Source organism: Podarcis tiliguerta (genome assembly GCF_965153285.1).
Source record: "Podarcis tiliguerta genome assembly, chromosome: 3".
NCBI classification, from domain to species: Eukaryota; Metazoa; Chordata; class Lepidosauria; order Squamata; family Lacertidae; genus Podarcis; species Podarcis tiliguerta.
This window is the reverse complement of record NC_139536.1, coordinates 66,857,939-66,873,269: the sequence shown is the minus strand read 5'-3', so window position 1 is coordinate 66,873,269 and position 15,331 is coordinate 66,857,939. Positions and strand designations below refer to the sequence as shown.

The 15,331-nt window shown below is 40.2% G+C and overlaps 1 protein-coding gene across 5 annotated transcripts in view; it reads left to right on the top strand.

The window, feature by feature from the left end:
* Positions 1-15,331, top strand: part of DCBLD1 (discoidin, CUB and LCCL domain containing 1) — a 40,844-nt gene that overhangs the window by 17,682 nt on the left and 7,831 nt on the right. For 4 of the 5 annotated variants that reach the window (XM_083435210.1, XM_083435211.1, XM_083435209.1 and 1 more), the window contains exons 2-9: positions 5,274-5,486; positions 7,979-8,113; positions 9,178-9,229; positions 10,001-10,073; positions 11,125-11,258; positions 12,095-12,135; positions 12,582-12,797; positions 14,968-15,092. In XM_083435210.1, coding sequence (XP_083291336.1) covers positions 5,274-5,486; positions 7,979-8,113; positions 9,178-9,229; positions 10,001-10,073; positions 11,125-11,258; positions 12,095-12,135; positions 12,582-12,797; positions 14,968-15,092 — 989 coding nt within the window. The remainder of the gene's footprint in view (positions 1-5,273; positions 5,487-7,978; positions 8,114-9,177; positions 9,230-10,000; positions 10,074-11,124; positions 11,259-12,094; positions 12,136-12,581; positions 12,798-14,967; positions 15,093-15,331) is intronic. The other variant, XM_083435208.1, reaches the window with a different exon arrangement.

Sequence of the window (15,331 nt, the reverse complement as noted above, 5' to 3'; positions counted from 1 at the left end):
GCTTTCAGGATTCACATGCAAAAGCCTGTTTTACAGCCCTGACCACATTTGCATGTGAACTTTGACTTACATATCGGAGCCGGTTTCTTGCTTGCTGGGGCAGTCCTGGTTTTGTCTGGGTGTGGACAAATACAGTCTGCAGTGTAGTCAACCACGTATGCAGCTGATGCTGGCAACTGCCCACTCCCTTCTGTTGCTGGATAGGGAAGTTCTAGCCATTCAGCTCTGCAGCTGATGGGTTTTCACATTAAGCTTGGCTGTGCTAGTGTGCACCTGGCTGGGACAGGACTTCTCACATGTGAAATGGACTAAGGACTTGCAGAGCAGCATTTGTGGCTGTTACTGTCAGGGAGGAAGCCAGCTCCCAACCCAGCTGTTCTGGCTTTGTGAAGTATATGTTTCACAGCCCAGTCCTATGTGTGTCTACTCAGAAATAAGTCCCACTGAGTTCAGGTTATTGTACGTAGGATTGCAGCCTTTGATGTTTAATAACTGCACTTGTGACTTCTCCCCGCCCCACAAGCCCCTTGAGCCAGATAACAAAGCTTGTGAAATTTATTTCAAAAAAGGGAAGTTATCCAATGCTTCCATTTATTTACGAATGACTAGATTGTGAAATGTGAGTTTTTAAGCAGGGGCTTGTATACATCAGTTGTGAAACTTGTTAAGTTATTATGGAGACTTTTCAGTAGACTTTGCTGTTGAATGAATTCTGTGGAATTCAATCCCCCCTGCCCAACTCATTTCCCGTACATGCAGTACACAACTTTTTCAGTTTCTCGGGCTTCATGCTTTTGGGGAGCAGCTTCCTCACTGAGTTGCCTCCTGAGAACTTGGGCAAATTGTAAATTTTGAGGATGTTTGATTGCTGTTTTTGTCTTGTTATTCACTATTATAATTTGTGCTGCTTTGTTCACCACTTCATGCGGATTTCTTCATCTCTCCCCCCCCCCCCCCACAGCAGGATATAATTTTTTTTATTATTATTTTTAAAATGCATCAAAGTTCACAGTCTATTCATGCAGAATACTGGCCAGGCCTTTTGCCTTCCTGAGTGAACAGAGAATGCAGCCAATGCTCTCGTCTACAATTTGTAGCAAAAACCAGTGGCCATGCTGTCTTTCAGAAAAAATTATCTTCTGAAGGGAGATCCCTGTTCTGGACCCAGATCCCTGATCTGGACCCTCCGAGTTCCTGGAACGCAGTTTGAAAAACACTCGCAACTGTATGTGAATTGGGTTATAAACATTGATGTTGGGTGAGCAGGAAATCACTAGTTCTGTTGAATTGGAATATAATTGTTGAGTAACAAATGTAACTTTCTGTATGGGGGAAAAAGAATAAAATATTATAAAAAAGAAAAGCACTAAAGTAGTATTTTGTTTTTAGAGTATCTTCTTGAAATATAAACACTTGAGAGAGACAGATTCATTGTAGCTAAGGTTCTTCTTTAAAATAAAAATCGAGCATCCTGGTATTTGTGTGTTTATCAATATGTTCCAAGTTCTGTGCCTAGTGTACCAAGTTAAATGGGATGAGGCCAGTAGCAGTATATATACAATGGGGCAGTTAAAGAAAACTGTGATGGTGGAGAAATGCTCCACTTTTTAATGTTTTCTCCTGATAATCTGCTAAGGCCACTGCTGGAATTGTGCACAGCCAATGCTGCCAATCAGATCAGTGTCTCCCACCAGAAGAGAGCGAAAGAAAGAAAGAAAGAAAGAAAGAGAAAGAAAGAAAGACAAATGTGTCATTTTCATTCCCTTTGAGTTTGTTTGTGAAGGTCCCAAGCACAGTGCTATGCTGGAAGGAATCAATTAAATGAAGAAAGAGAGGACATAGGTCTTCTTGATGCACAGGTCTTTCTAAAACTAAGACCTACCCTGCCTTAAACGATTTTAAAGGGTAGTCAATAAGTAGAACTGAGAAGTAAGTATCAGGTTTCTTTGTTTAATTCATGATGCATTTTAATAGTTCACTTCTTTTTGTCTTGCAATGGCACCTGGTTTCCTCCCTGAAAATTCTTGAGTACTGACACATCCTTGGCTTGGACCGGGGCAAACATTTTGGCTCCCTCTTCCCCCAACCCCAAAGCATCTTGTTTCTCTAACAAACCTTAGTAAACATTTAGCCACCCAGGATTGTCAAACCAGAAAAACTTGTGTGAGCTGTCCCAGACAAAGCCCTTCATAACCTTAAAAGTCCATATTGGGCAATGTAAACAGACACCTATGGGGAGGAGGGATTCCCGACATGCATTCCCTTTGCATCCACCTTCGGATATCCCTGAAGCCTCCTCTGTTTGGAGCAACAGGCTTTGGGACGGATTGAGCCTCATGGTGTTCCCCAACTAAATAATCACTGCTGTATTTTGAATAGGAATCACAACCCCAGTTATATTATCCTGGTTTTATATGTTCAAGTATGTGTGTCCAGAACAGCCTTCTCTAAACTGGTGTCTGCTAGCCATTTTAGAGTAGACTACAGCTTGCACTTTTACAAATGCCGCTCATTTTTCCATTCTGCTTTTGTGATAAGTTGTGCCTCTATCTAGTGTGGCAGCGCCTATGCTGTGGAACTCCTTGCCTGTTGACAGGACCCTTCGCTATGCTGTGTTAGATGCCTGCTGAAAATTTTCCTGTTTCTGCAAGCCTGTCCAGTCACGTTATTTAAAATCATAGAACTGTAGAGTTAGAAGAGACCACTAGGGTCATCTAGTCCAACCTCCTGCAATGCAGGAATCTTTTGCCCAATGTGGGGCTTGAATCTATGACCCTGAGATTAAGAGTCTACCAACTGTTCTACCCCACCTTAGTTACATTTGTTTTAAATGTTTCTTATTTTATCATCTTACGTTTTTTGAAATTGGATTTGTGCGGTTTTAACCATGCTTTATATATAGTTGTGCACCACTTGAATGTATATATTTTTAGCAAGTGGTCTACAACAGGGTGGATAAAAATCAATGGTTTTTAATAAATAAATAAAATCGGATTTTTTAACTTAAATCGGATTTTTTTTTAATTTAAATCGGATTTTTTAAATTTAAATTGGATTTTTAAAATAAAATGCTTTTGGAGGAAAAATCTTTATAAAGATAGTTTTCTGTTTAAGTTACATTATAGTCCAAAGGCTATTCATCAAGAAATAAGGATTTGTTTTAAGTTTTTCATGTGTGCTAAATCTCAGTCTAAGTTTAACACCGTTTAACCACATCAGTTAACAAACATGGATACATATGCTGTAATATTATTGTTTTAGTTAACTAAATGGTTTAAATAGTTATTAAGGAAATGATTATTTTTCTCCTTCCAATAAAGTATAGCAGAAAATTTGTCCAAATATAAATACTTAACTTATTAAACCTCACAATAATTTCATAATTATCTGTCTATGTATTTCTAATAGTATAACCAAATCAGTCATTTTTTATATAACTGTAAAAACTACTCTGAAAATTTCTTATTCCAAAAATGAAACCTTCATCTGGTTGTAAATATTAAGATTATACCATCAAGAATGAGTCTTTCTGTAAAAAAAATGATTTAAATCAAGTCTTACTGATTAGTGATTTAAATCGTGATTTAAATCGTGATTCAAATCGATTCGATTTAAATCAAATCCACCCTGGTCTACAGTGTTAATAAATAAATACAGCTCATACTACCCATCAGCCTCAGCCAGAATGACCAACGGGCACTAGATTTGGGAAGACTGTTCAAAGAATACTGTATACTCTTCACACAGATACCGTACTATAGAACTGCGAAAGGAGTTCTGCAGCAGATCACTCTGGAACCAAGGAGGCAATTTTCAGAAAGTCTTGCACCTATTTACTCAGAATATTTTTACTCCGAAGTATGCTGAAGGCTGCAGTTCTGTACACTTACCTGGGAGTACGCCACATTGAACTCGTTCAAACTTACTTTTGATTAGATGTGTATAGGATTGTGCTTTTATGTTGGCTCCTAAGGAAACTCTTCCCAGATCTATGAGACTGGTGGACTTTTAACTTAGTTGCTGTATTTGTAAAGGGATGAGTGAAGAGGGGGAGGAGAAGCTTGATAAATAAAGCTACCCTCCCCCAGAAATCATTCTCTTACTTCTGAATGCAATTGCTTTTTCGGATGTTCTGTGCAGAAATATCAGGGGACTGTGCAGGCAGTATGACAATTCACCGTCATCCTGTTTGAGAATACAAAAGGGAACATCTGCCAGTAATGAAGCCCAAGGCTACATGTAGGTGGAGGAAAGAGGCTCCCAGCTTAGGTCATTCACTGTTAATGTCAGGATCATTTCCTCCTAAACCATTTTCTTCTAGGCAAAAAAAACATCCCATGGGTCAGAATGTAAGCACTGTATAGCGCTCATGCAAAATCATGCCTTTGTGTAAACCAGACAGAGGTAATCCCCCTTTCCTGTGTTTTCTGATTTCTGTGTCTCGCTAGTGCAGAGGCCCAAGAAAGTAATTCCTTCATGAGCAACCTCCTAGGGTCACATGCTGGTGGTAGGTGGTTCCACATGAAAAAAGCAGGTGGACCAACAGAAGTGGTCGTGAGGAAAGGGGTGTGACCTGCACAGAGTCTCGAAGGCTGGATAGAGTGGTCTGGGGGGTTGCATTAGGCCGCTGGTTCTTAGGTTCCTTACCCCTGTTCTAATGGAATAGAATGTCTGTGTGGGGAGGAAGAAGGCAAGATCCCATACTTTTCTTTACAAGGAGCACAGTGTTTTGTAGAGTCTGTGTGAGGACATTCTGTCTACCAGAGTGAGAACAGTCACTTGGTGCAGATGAACATTTTACCACACCTTCTGCTGCTCACCTGTGTTTGACCCTTCAACAAGATGAGGTGAACCTTCCTTTCCCTTTATCCTGATGATACAGAAGATCATGTTATCCTGCGGTGAGAGAGCTCACCCAAAAGATAGTTGAGTGGCCTGGTTGAGCAAGAAGGTCTCTATTCCTGGTTCTGCTCCACTGTAAGGCAGAACAGGAGCATTTAAATAAGTTTGGTACACGATGGGTTTCCATGGTAAACAGGAAGTGTGAGTCACACAGAAATTTGGTAATTTCTGAATTGGGGGCCCATGTACCGCCCCCCGTTCAGTCTGACCTGTTTCCGAGAGTTTATTGAGAATCTGCTTTAAATTTTAAAATGGAAAAAAGGAGGACTTACATTTTGAAAGGGTGTAGTGATTTGAAGTAGGTATGTGCCTATCGATGACAGCTTTGATGGTTTCTTAATCACCCCCTTTCCTTTCTTTGTCCTCCCCAGGAGATGGATGTGGGCCTATGATAATCTATCAAGACAGTGGAACACTGGCGTCTAAGAACTATCCGGGGACCTACCCCAACTACACTACCTGTGAGAGGAGAATTCAGGTGCCTCAGGGAAAACGCCTGATCTTGAAAATTGGAGACTTGGATATCGAATCCCAGCAATGTGAATCTAACTATCTTAGCATCCACAGTTCTACAACAGTGCATGGTATGTAACGATGTACCAGTAAGACTGGATTCATTAAAATACTTAGAGCTCTAATTAACTCTTTGTTGAGCAAAGTAAGAAAGGCTACCCTGAAACCAGTGCTATTTAAGATTTGTTCTTGAGCATTGGGTGCTCAAGGCTGGAAGGGCACTTTCCCCACTCAGCTAATGTGATTTGGTATGGTCATGCACAGGTGTTTAACCTGTAGGCATCCAGATGATGCGGGATTCCAGGTCTAACCATTTGCCATGCTGGAATGGGCTGTTGGAATTTGGAAGGCTACAGGTTAACTAGTCCTATTTTAAGGTAATGTTTAAGGTACAGGTAATGTTCAAGGTAATGTTTAAGGTACAGTTGTTGTTATATTGTTAGAAACTAATTTACGGATTGCCTTTCACTTAAGTTGCAATGTGTTTTATAGTACTATAATAAAAACAACCAAAAATAGATTTAATAAGATTTCTTCTTTATGGCATTACTTTGCCATATTCCTGTGTTTTGTACTTAATTATTTAGAAGCTGGTTACTTTTTCCATTATGTCTGTATTCTGTAGAGCAGGAGTGGGTGGAAAGGTAGATGAAGATCTACTGTTTGATCTCTGAGTGATTCATAGTAGATCAACATGTGTTTCTGACTCCAAATTGTTTAACAATAACGACAAAATGACTCTTCCCTCCACCCTAAGTTATACGGGTGAAACGAAGACGGCCAGAGGAGGGGAGCATATTTTTGTGTAGAACAACTGAGTTCAACCCTGGTACTCATAGTTCTCTAGTTCTTTGACTGGTGGATCTTGGAATTCTTTTAAAATGCAAGAGTAGATCCTGCAGGCATGATGTCTGCCCTCCCTTGCTGTAAAGCACCAAACAACATTTCCTGTTCCATCCCACTTGTTGTTTTCTCTCAAGAAACACCCACACACACTTTTTTTAAGGCCTTGAGACTTTTTGCTGACCTGTCTCTCTCTCATGCATGCATCTAGACTTTTAGCATAGGTTCTCATCGTCATTTGGACAGGTATGCTGCTTTGAAAGCGCCAGACCAGTCAGCCATAGATTGAGTCAGCAGTCTTAATTACATCTGAGCAATAGACAGGTCATTGAGAAACGTAAGCAAGAGACAGCAGAAATATATTTGTGGGAAAATATGTGGAGGCAAATCTTGTGGGAAAATGTGGGAGTGGATGGGAAGGTTAGGTGCAATGATCTCCAAATTATAAAGCTGTATCCCCCCCCCCCCCCCAGCTCGTGTGGCACATGGCATGACATATTAAGAATTAACAGAAGTGATCTATCCTTGCTTGACTAACAAATAATTTTTCCTCCCTGTAGTTAAATCATTTGGTTAAGAAGCCCTATGTGGGGAGATGGATCTGATGGTTGAGGGTCAGTAAGGGGTTTCTGCACACTCTCACTCATACCTCTCTATCTCCATCCAAGCAAGCAAAAGAAATTACCAGAATTCAGCGTGGTGCTCACATATTTAAATGATGGCAAGAGTCAATCTGTGTTGACTTTGTCTGTTTCTCGGGGCCTCCATTGCCAAACTATTCACCAGGTGGCAAGGATGGTCTGGCTGTCATGCATCAGAGCTGGACTCAGCTGGACTTGTGCCATTTTATTTTCCCTGCGATCTATGACAAATGGTAACTGATGGAATGTATATAGTGTAGTGCGGTCAAGAGCTAAGCATCATTCTTCATTTAATGTTTCCTCTCTTTTGTAAAATTGTAATATAGCTTAAATTAAAAAATCAATATCAGCTTAAATTAAAATTTAATTTAATTTAAATTAAATTTAAAATATCAGCTTAAATAAAAAATCAATTAATGAAATAATTTCAAATGTAATGCCTTTTTTGGCTGATTGGTTTTAGAAGTTAACTGTAAAGGTGCTTTATAGCTAATAATTCATGTGAAAAAGTAAGACTGGTTCCAGGTTGACTTCTAATAGATTGTTTCCCTAAATTTTGATGGGTAGATGGGAATCTTAAGAAAACAATATGATTTCTTTTTTTAAAATTGAGAATGAACAGTTAAGTATTCAAATATAGAATTCTTTTTATATGCCTTTATTACAATGTGCCATCTCAAGAAAAATGTGTTGGTTTTCCCCCTGTGTTGTGATTGCATTTAAAACTTGTACCTGGTGATGCTATCTTGCTGAGTCTATGCAATATTCAGTTGCCTTTGATTGTTGTACTCTTTCTGTAATGGATTGCTGCACTTTAAGAATGCTGTGCTTCAAAGGCTAGGGAGCCCCAGCCGTCTACAAAGCTAAAACAATTTGAAATGTTAATGCCAGCTTTTATCTCCTACTGAACACAGAATTGCAAGAATTTGGTGGTCTGAGTAACTTCAAAGATTACAAACAAAAATCAATTAATTATGCACATGGATAGATGAATGCACCGTAGACGATGAATATATTTGTACGCTTTATTGTTTCTAGGCCACAAACACGATTTCAAATACTATTTGTTCTGCATTTAGGACCCTACTGTGGGAATGTGCCTGTCCCAGAAGAAATCATCTTAGATTCTAATGAAGCAACCATTCACTTTGAGAGCAGGTCCCATGTGTCTGGAAGAGGCTTCCTGTTGTCCTTTGCTAGTAGTGATCATCCAGGTAAAGTACAATTCTGCACATCATCGTGGACTAATGATTTTGGGTTGGTGCTACGCTCCATCCAGCCTCCGTCCCTCTCTCCCTGCCCCACTCTTCTGCCCTTTTCGGAGCAGATTTGTCAGGGATGAGTGCAATGATTCTCTCGCCCCATCATCTTACCTGGTTGCCTCTTTGCCTTGTCTGCTGTGGAAGTGGAAGGTAATACCCTGCCTGGTATTACCAGCAGATGTTTTAGAAAAGCACCTGGCCTAGATGAATGTGCTTAAGTTTTCTAAGTAGTTCAAACTGGTTTTATGGGTTTGGCCGCTTAGCCAACTGCTTGACCCGCTTGTTTTCCCTCTAGAAATCAAGGTCTGGATGCTATTTCAATAATGTGCTAATTCATCTAATAGATGGCACTGATGAAATTTGGCTCTTTCATGCACCTGAACATCTAAGTGCATTGGCCGCCATATAGAACTGGGAATCCTAATTTTGATCCCATTGGCTCATTTCTCATTGGCTAGGCCTTATTATCCTTGGGCTTCTTCATCTTCTACAGGTATTTGAGCACTAGCTGATATAAACCAAGACTTTTCTCAGACAAAGTTTTGATTCAGTTCCTTAAAGAGAACTCTTTTTTTCATGGTAGTTGAGACGCATTGCTCAAGCTGAAATCTTTTCAGGCCTCTTGCCTTGGAACAAAATCCTCACTGTACAAAAATATTCCAAAAATGTCTGTTGGAATTCTTTCTACCACCCTCACTTGGCCATTGCTTCAGGATGTAGTAGGATGTGACTGATCTCTCAATGAAGTTGTTGCTCTGAGGGCAGAGTCTAGAACAATTGCTCCTGTGCAGAAGAAAATGTGTATCCAGAGGAACAAATTGGGTGGGGGGGGGGACGGGAGCAGGAGCAGAAGCTTGCTGGCAGAAGGAAACACTGAATAGGTGCTGTGGCTGCTGAGGAAGGTTTGAGAAAACAGTTCAGCTGGAATTGACTATCCACATCCAGTTCAGCTGGAATTGACTATCCACATCTTCTCTGTGTGATTCCCAAATAGCTTTTTTTTTAACCTTTCGCAGATCTAATCACATGTCTGGAGAGAGCAAACCACCACGTGGAGAATGAATTCAGGTAAATATAGGTTTTGGTGGTAATACACTCTGGTTGTCATGTTGCATCTTGCAATTAACATACTTACAGCTGTAGCCGGATACAGTCCATGACCATTTGTGCTGCGTTTGGAACCCTGTTGCCAACCACAGGAATGTGTTTTTCTGAAGATACCCGGAGGTATCTAAATCTGTGATTATCTTCTTACATGGGAGAGGCAGTGAAGTCTTCCTTGGAGAGAGACTTTGCATTCCAGAGTAATTAAGGAATGCAGCTTCAGACCACTGAACAGCCGTTATCTGTAGCATAACCAGTAATGCCAAGGGAAATTAGGGCAGTGCTTTGGGTACTGAATACTCCTGTCTTGGGGGTGGTTGGGTTTTAAAGCTCTAAGCATCTTGCAGGATCAGGCTGGAGGATTGAAAGCTGATCCATGTCAGTTTAAATTGTTTCTCGGTTCTCTTGAATAAATACCCTTTGCAGTAAGTGTAAAGAGTAATGGCATGTAAGCCAGTTGCTCAAGGTGTGAACAGATGTAGTTGTGCTGTGTTATCTTTCCTTCAATTACTATTGTTCCCTGAACATGTAAAATGCTAGAAGGAACTAAGCAGAACAAAATTCATTTCCATTGCTGCTTATGTGGCTACTTGTGCCATTTTGAGCACACGAATATGCTAGAATTTAGAAGAAGAAGAACCTTTATCTTTACACTGTTTGCTTTACAAAGTGCATGTGTGCGAGCATTGTACATTACACCAGTCACAACAAGATCCTGTCTTTTCTCCATGGCAGCAGGTACTGTCCAGCTGGTTGCAGAGACATAGCAGGTGATATTTCTGGGAATATAGTGGAAGGCTACAGAGACGTAAGTACATGGGATAAAGGAAAGGTCTAGCACAGCCTTCCCAAACCTCCTGCCCTCCAGATGTTTTGAACTGCAACTCCCATCAACCCTGACTATTGGCCTGTCTACCTGAGGCCGATGAGAGTTCTTGTCCAAAACATTTGGTGGGCACCAGGCTAGCAAACACGGTCTACAGAAAGCTAGAGATATGACAGCATTGTTTTCTGAAGAATTTTTTATTGCAGATAAGCACAACCTAAAAGTTTAATGCTGGGCTCAAAGACCAGTAGAACAACCAGTTGTGCACAGTGAAGGTTAGTGCATTTTGCTGAAGACAGGAACTGGGAGAAATGGTAAATTATTCTTAGGTTACCTCAGTTCGTTGAAGATGTTGGCTAGAAAATCATTTATTCTACCACTGTGCAATCATAATTACAAAGTATGGAATCGGAAAAGAATTGTGCATAAAAGTATTATGGTGGCCAGCTGTTCTGTTAGCGCTAACAGTGTTACAGATTACATGTGCATATGCATTTCATACGTGCACATTTCATGTGGGCTTGTAAACTTAGCCATTTATTTTTGTTCAGGTCACAGTATAATAGGTATAGTTCTTCAGGTACAACTTCTTATTGTTCAGTTTGCAAAATGGGCGTAACTGATCTGCTTTTTAATAGCAATAACCAAATTTAGGAACATTTTCCTCAGCCTTGCCCTGCATATAGTATGAGATCTTCAGCATCTTGTTTTATTCGTCTGCACATATGATATGGAAATGACACTCAGTTAATTATTCTCTGAGGAAGGATGAGTGTGGGAGGATTACTACACTGTAAAATATTAACCTTAGAATATATTTGTCCAACAAGTAGATTTCTCTTAAGTCTCTTCAGCATGTTTTCACATTTAATTTAGGTAATTTAGCATACAGAAAATTGCTACTTCCTTTTGCATTTTTGACTTGAATTTTTTTAGGGCACCGCGTTTATTCGTTTTGTTTTATTGTGCTGACTGTGAGTTTGTTTGAATACTAAAATCTTGCCTTACTTTTCACTTGATTTCTGCACCTAAGACTTCCTTATTGTGCAAATCTGCCATACACGCTGGAGTAATTGCAGACGAACTGGGTGGTCAGATTAGTGTGATTAAACTGAAAGGAACAAGCCGGTATCAAGGAATCCTAGCCAATGGCATCCTTTCTCAGGAGTAAGTATTGGTTGTGTTCATGCATAATGTGTGTACACACAAGCCTTTTTCTTGCACGCAGAGCCCCTTCACTCCTTCCTTTGTGTGAGTTGGAAACTCTTGTTAACCATTGTTTTGTTCGAACTATGTACTGAAATGGCCACGTTTGGAGCATCATATTTTCACTTAATCAGCCAAGATGTGAACAGGCATCTTGGGAGGGAGGGAACAGGGAGGAGAGTTGGGGGAGCTCAATTGCACAATTGATTTCATTTTAGGTACTGTTAATAGTGACAGGCACTATCTATTCTCTTTGGGTGTTTTGAGTTAATAAACTGAGAGCTGTTTAGATTTAAAGTGCACTGAGTTATGCAGGCTCATGATAAAATTGCAACTGTATCCTTGGTCCCCCCCCCCCCTTGATATTCATATGGCACCCAGAGTTCACATATTGTACTAAAAAGCTCCAAAAACATGTAAGTTGCATGTCCCCTTCCCACAGAAAATTATGGGACACATTCAAGCCAGAGTTCAATGTATTGAAGCCTCGTTGATTTCAAGTGTGGAGTTAAGCACAAGTCAACTGCTTCTTGTTATACTGTACTTACATCCTGCTCTGTTTTGAGAAACCCCAGAGCACCTTAGATGGGGCTCCCTAATGGTCTGGTTATTGTTCGCCAGAGTTAGATGATCCACAACCAATCCCTGAACTGTATAGTACTTTAAAGTATTTATTTTGGTGCATCAAGTTGTAGGATCAAAAGGCAGGGTAAGAATAAAGCAGAACTATTTCAGTTTAAAATTTCTTGTACATGAGTAGCTAATCAAAATGATAATGTCATCTCTTTTTCTTACAGTGGCTCTCTGTCAGATAAGCGGATTATTTTTAACTCAAATGGTAAGGATATTTTTTTTTTCATTTTAGACATTATTAATGCATAATCCAGGAAAAACCAAAGCACTCTCCAATTAAAATAAATACAATTTGGGCACGAATACAATGAACTACTTTATTTTGTTTGCTTGTTAATGAAGAATGTTATATACCACTTACTTTACAGAAGATCTCCAAGTAGTTTACAAAGAACCTATCTAAAATATTCATTTAAAAATAATAAAGATAAAAGCAAATATTAAAAACAAGTTATTATAACATAGATCAAATTCTTTTGTTTACTGGAGTTAGGCTAGGGCTCATGGGTGGGTAGAGAAAGAAAGCATTTTCAGAAACTCTTAATGATATTTGGGGGAAAATTAATCAAGTCTTCTAGGTTGATGATTATAGTCATAGTTAATATCATTATCTGAAAATACACTTTCCTCCCTTTTTTTTCGCTTTGGAAGGTTGCAATCAATCACTGAACCTAGAAGGACGAAATGCATCCGATGGTCAGATCACGGCGTCATCATTTTGGGATGAAATCAATGACATTGGGGAGGTGGTTCCGTGGTCTCCTGTTAGGGCCTGGCTCAAAGTCCAAGGGCCTTCCTGGGCAGCAAACCAGAGCAACTCTCGGCAGTGGCTAGAAATTGACCTGGGAGAAAGGAGAAGAATAACAGGTCAGTTGTCTGTCATAGCAAGAGTACGTCTCTTAAGTTAGATTTCAGTTTAGTGTCATTCAGTTATCGGTTGTGACCCTATGCAGCTTGCTTACTGTTCTTGTAAGCTAGATTTCCTCAGGTTTTAAGTGAGGTTTCAAATGGTACTCCGAGCAAGGGCTATTTACAATTGTAATGTATATATGTCTCGTAACGCTGCAACAATTGCTTTCTGCCAAAAAACAACAACAACTAAGGGTTGTATCCAATGTTAATCCTACTTGGAGTAGACCTGTTGAAATTAATGGACGTTGCTTACTTAGGACCATGAATTGCAATGAGTCTACTCTGAGTAAAATGTAGGTACTTACAACATTGAGTTGTTAAAACTAGCAAAGACCAATTGAAATACACCCCACCCCCCGAAAGGCCTTTAGGCCAAATTTTACTGCTCACACAGCTGCAGTTCAGGAGCAATATGCCTTTCCAGTAAGCAAATGGGAAATATTTTATGGTTCGATAAATTGCAGAAGGCCCAATGGGGCTGAGGTCCTCTTCTTATCAACAGCTAATAAGCCTTTATCATTGAAATGCAGAAAGGAATTCCTCATACTTGCATCTTCTATCGTCTTTTCGGAATCTTGTCGTTGGTTATAATTGTGTTCTTCTAAAGCTTTTAGACAAACAAAAGTAAATATATATGAATTCTTCTGGGTTGTTAATGAGGCTCCATTCTTTTCATAATAGCTTAAGGCTGGGGGCAGGGGAGTAGGGCACCAATTGCTGCACCCAGATAACAGGTTGCACAACACTGGGTGAGAATTTATTTGCAGGGCCCTGATAAAGGACACTTAGTCCCATCCTGAAAATGGTTCTTTTGCCACACACAAAGAGCCATGCTTACACAAATGCAACCACATCTGCCCATGCCCTGCCTTACACACTCTCACATGTGCCCCACCACCTCCCATTGTTCCACATCTCACATCTTCTGCCGATACCCAACAACTAGGGACAACATTCACTGTTACCATGATTGGTGATGAGAGTGTAGTTCTATTCTGGATTTGATCAAACGATGCATTGTGTTTTTAATACATAAGCTTCAAGCTGCAGCTGTGCATGTGCTCTTTTCTTTTGTGCATAGGGGGTGACGTGGATTAGGATTAGGTTTAATCCTTTCCTCCCCAACTGTGATGCTCCCCAAGACTCCCTCCTCCTTTCTCAAACACACCTCCTAATAACACCAATAGGGATTTTAAAGTTTCTTTTTTATTATCAGCAGCTGCTGAAAGAGGTATGAACCTTTTGGGGAGAGGGCGGCATGACTCTTTGTGCACTGCAGTCCTGTTTTGGATTGGGTTCCCTTTGCTTGCTTTTGAGTAAGAAAAACCACACACACAATTGCAGGATAAATGTTAAATGTAATTATAATTGGTACCCCAATTTCAGATGAGCCACTGCACACTTGGATATGGGGACCCTTTCCACATTACAGAAACACCTGTGTAATTAGCTGGAGGCCTGGTTTTTTATTATTATTATTATTATTATTTGCTGAGATCCCACTCAGCAGCTTACCTGAATCTGATTCACCCGTCACATGGTAGCTATTCAGTGGTCAAAGAGGGGTGGGATGTGGCCTCACTTCTACTCCAGCAGACCTATAACCATCCCACTTCTTCTATGGACATAACTGAGGCTGACCTAACCACCCCATTTCCGTTTTGTCCCATTTTTGCAACTGTTTCTTGAGTCCATGTTGCTGGCATCCTTTTGCAGTTTTGCTGGACAAATTGCCAATGCCAAAGGAGGGGAGAGCATGTCTGTTCAAATATTAATTAGCTTTCATTATCGGTTTGTGGTGTGCTCACTAGAGACACTTGCCTGTAAAAATGATTCTTGCGATCCAGAGCCTGTGCAAGTGTGATGTTCCAGATGAGCTTCACAAGTGCAGGGGAGCCTTTCCCCTATCACTGTTGACAGTGGGAGAGCCCTAGCATGTACATCTGAGGATGCCTTTACAAATAATATAGTAGAAAGCGAAAGGTTTTCAGGTGGCGACATTTCTTAATTTTGCTGCAGATATAAATGAGTGATTGTTGTTTGAAGGAAATGTATGCTTATTTTACTATTATTAACCAACAGACCAAAACAGATCCCTTTTGTTTACTTTTTCTTTCATTACAAGGAATTAGAACCACAGGGTCCACAATGCTCAATTTTAACTATTACGTTAAGACGTTTATTGTCAACTATAAAAATAACAACTCAAAATGGAGGACTTACAAAGGAATCCTAAGCAATCAAGAAAAGGTAACTGGGGAAGCGGGGAGATAAAGGGCAAGGGGGAAATGGTGGTTGCCGGGGGGGGGGGGGGCGGGTGTTCTCCTGCAGCCCAACTTCCATCTTTCATCCTTTGCAGACAGCTGGAGCTACTGGATTGTTATACTCAAATCTTGTTTACTCCAATGGGTTTTCAGCACCCTCATTGCACACGTTGTGCTGTCTAGGTTTAGTTGTGACTTGGGTAATTTGCCCTGTCCCTTACTTTC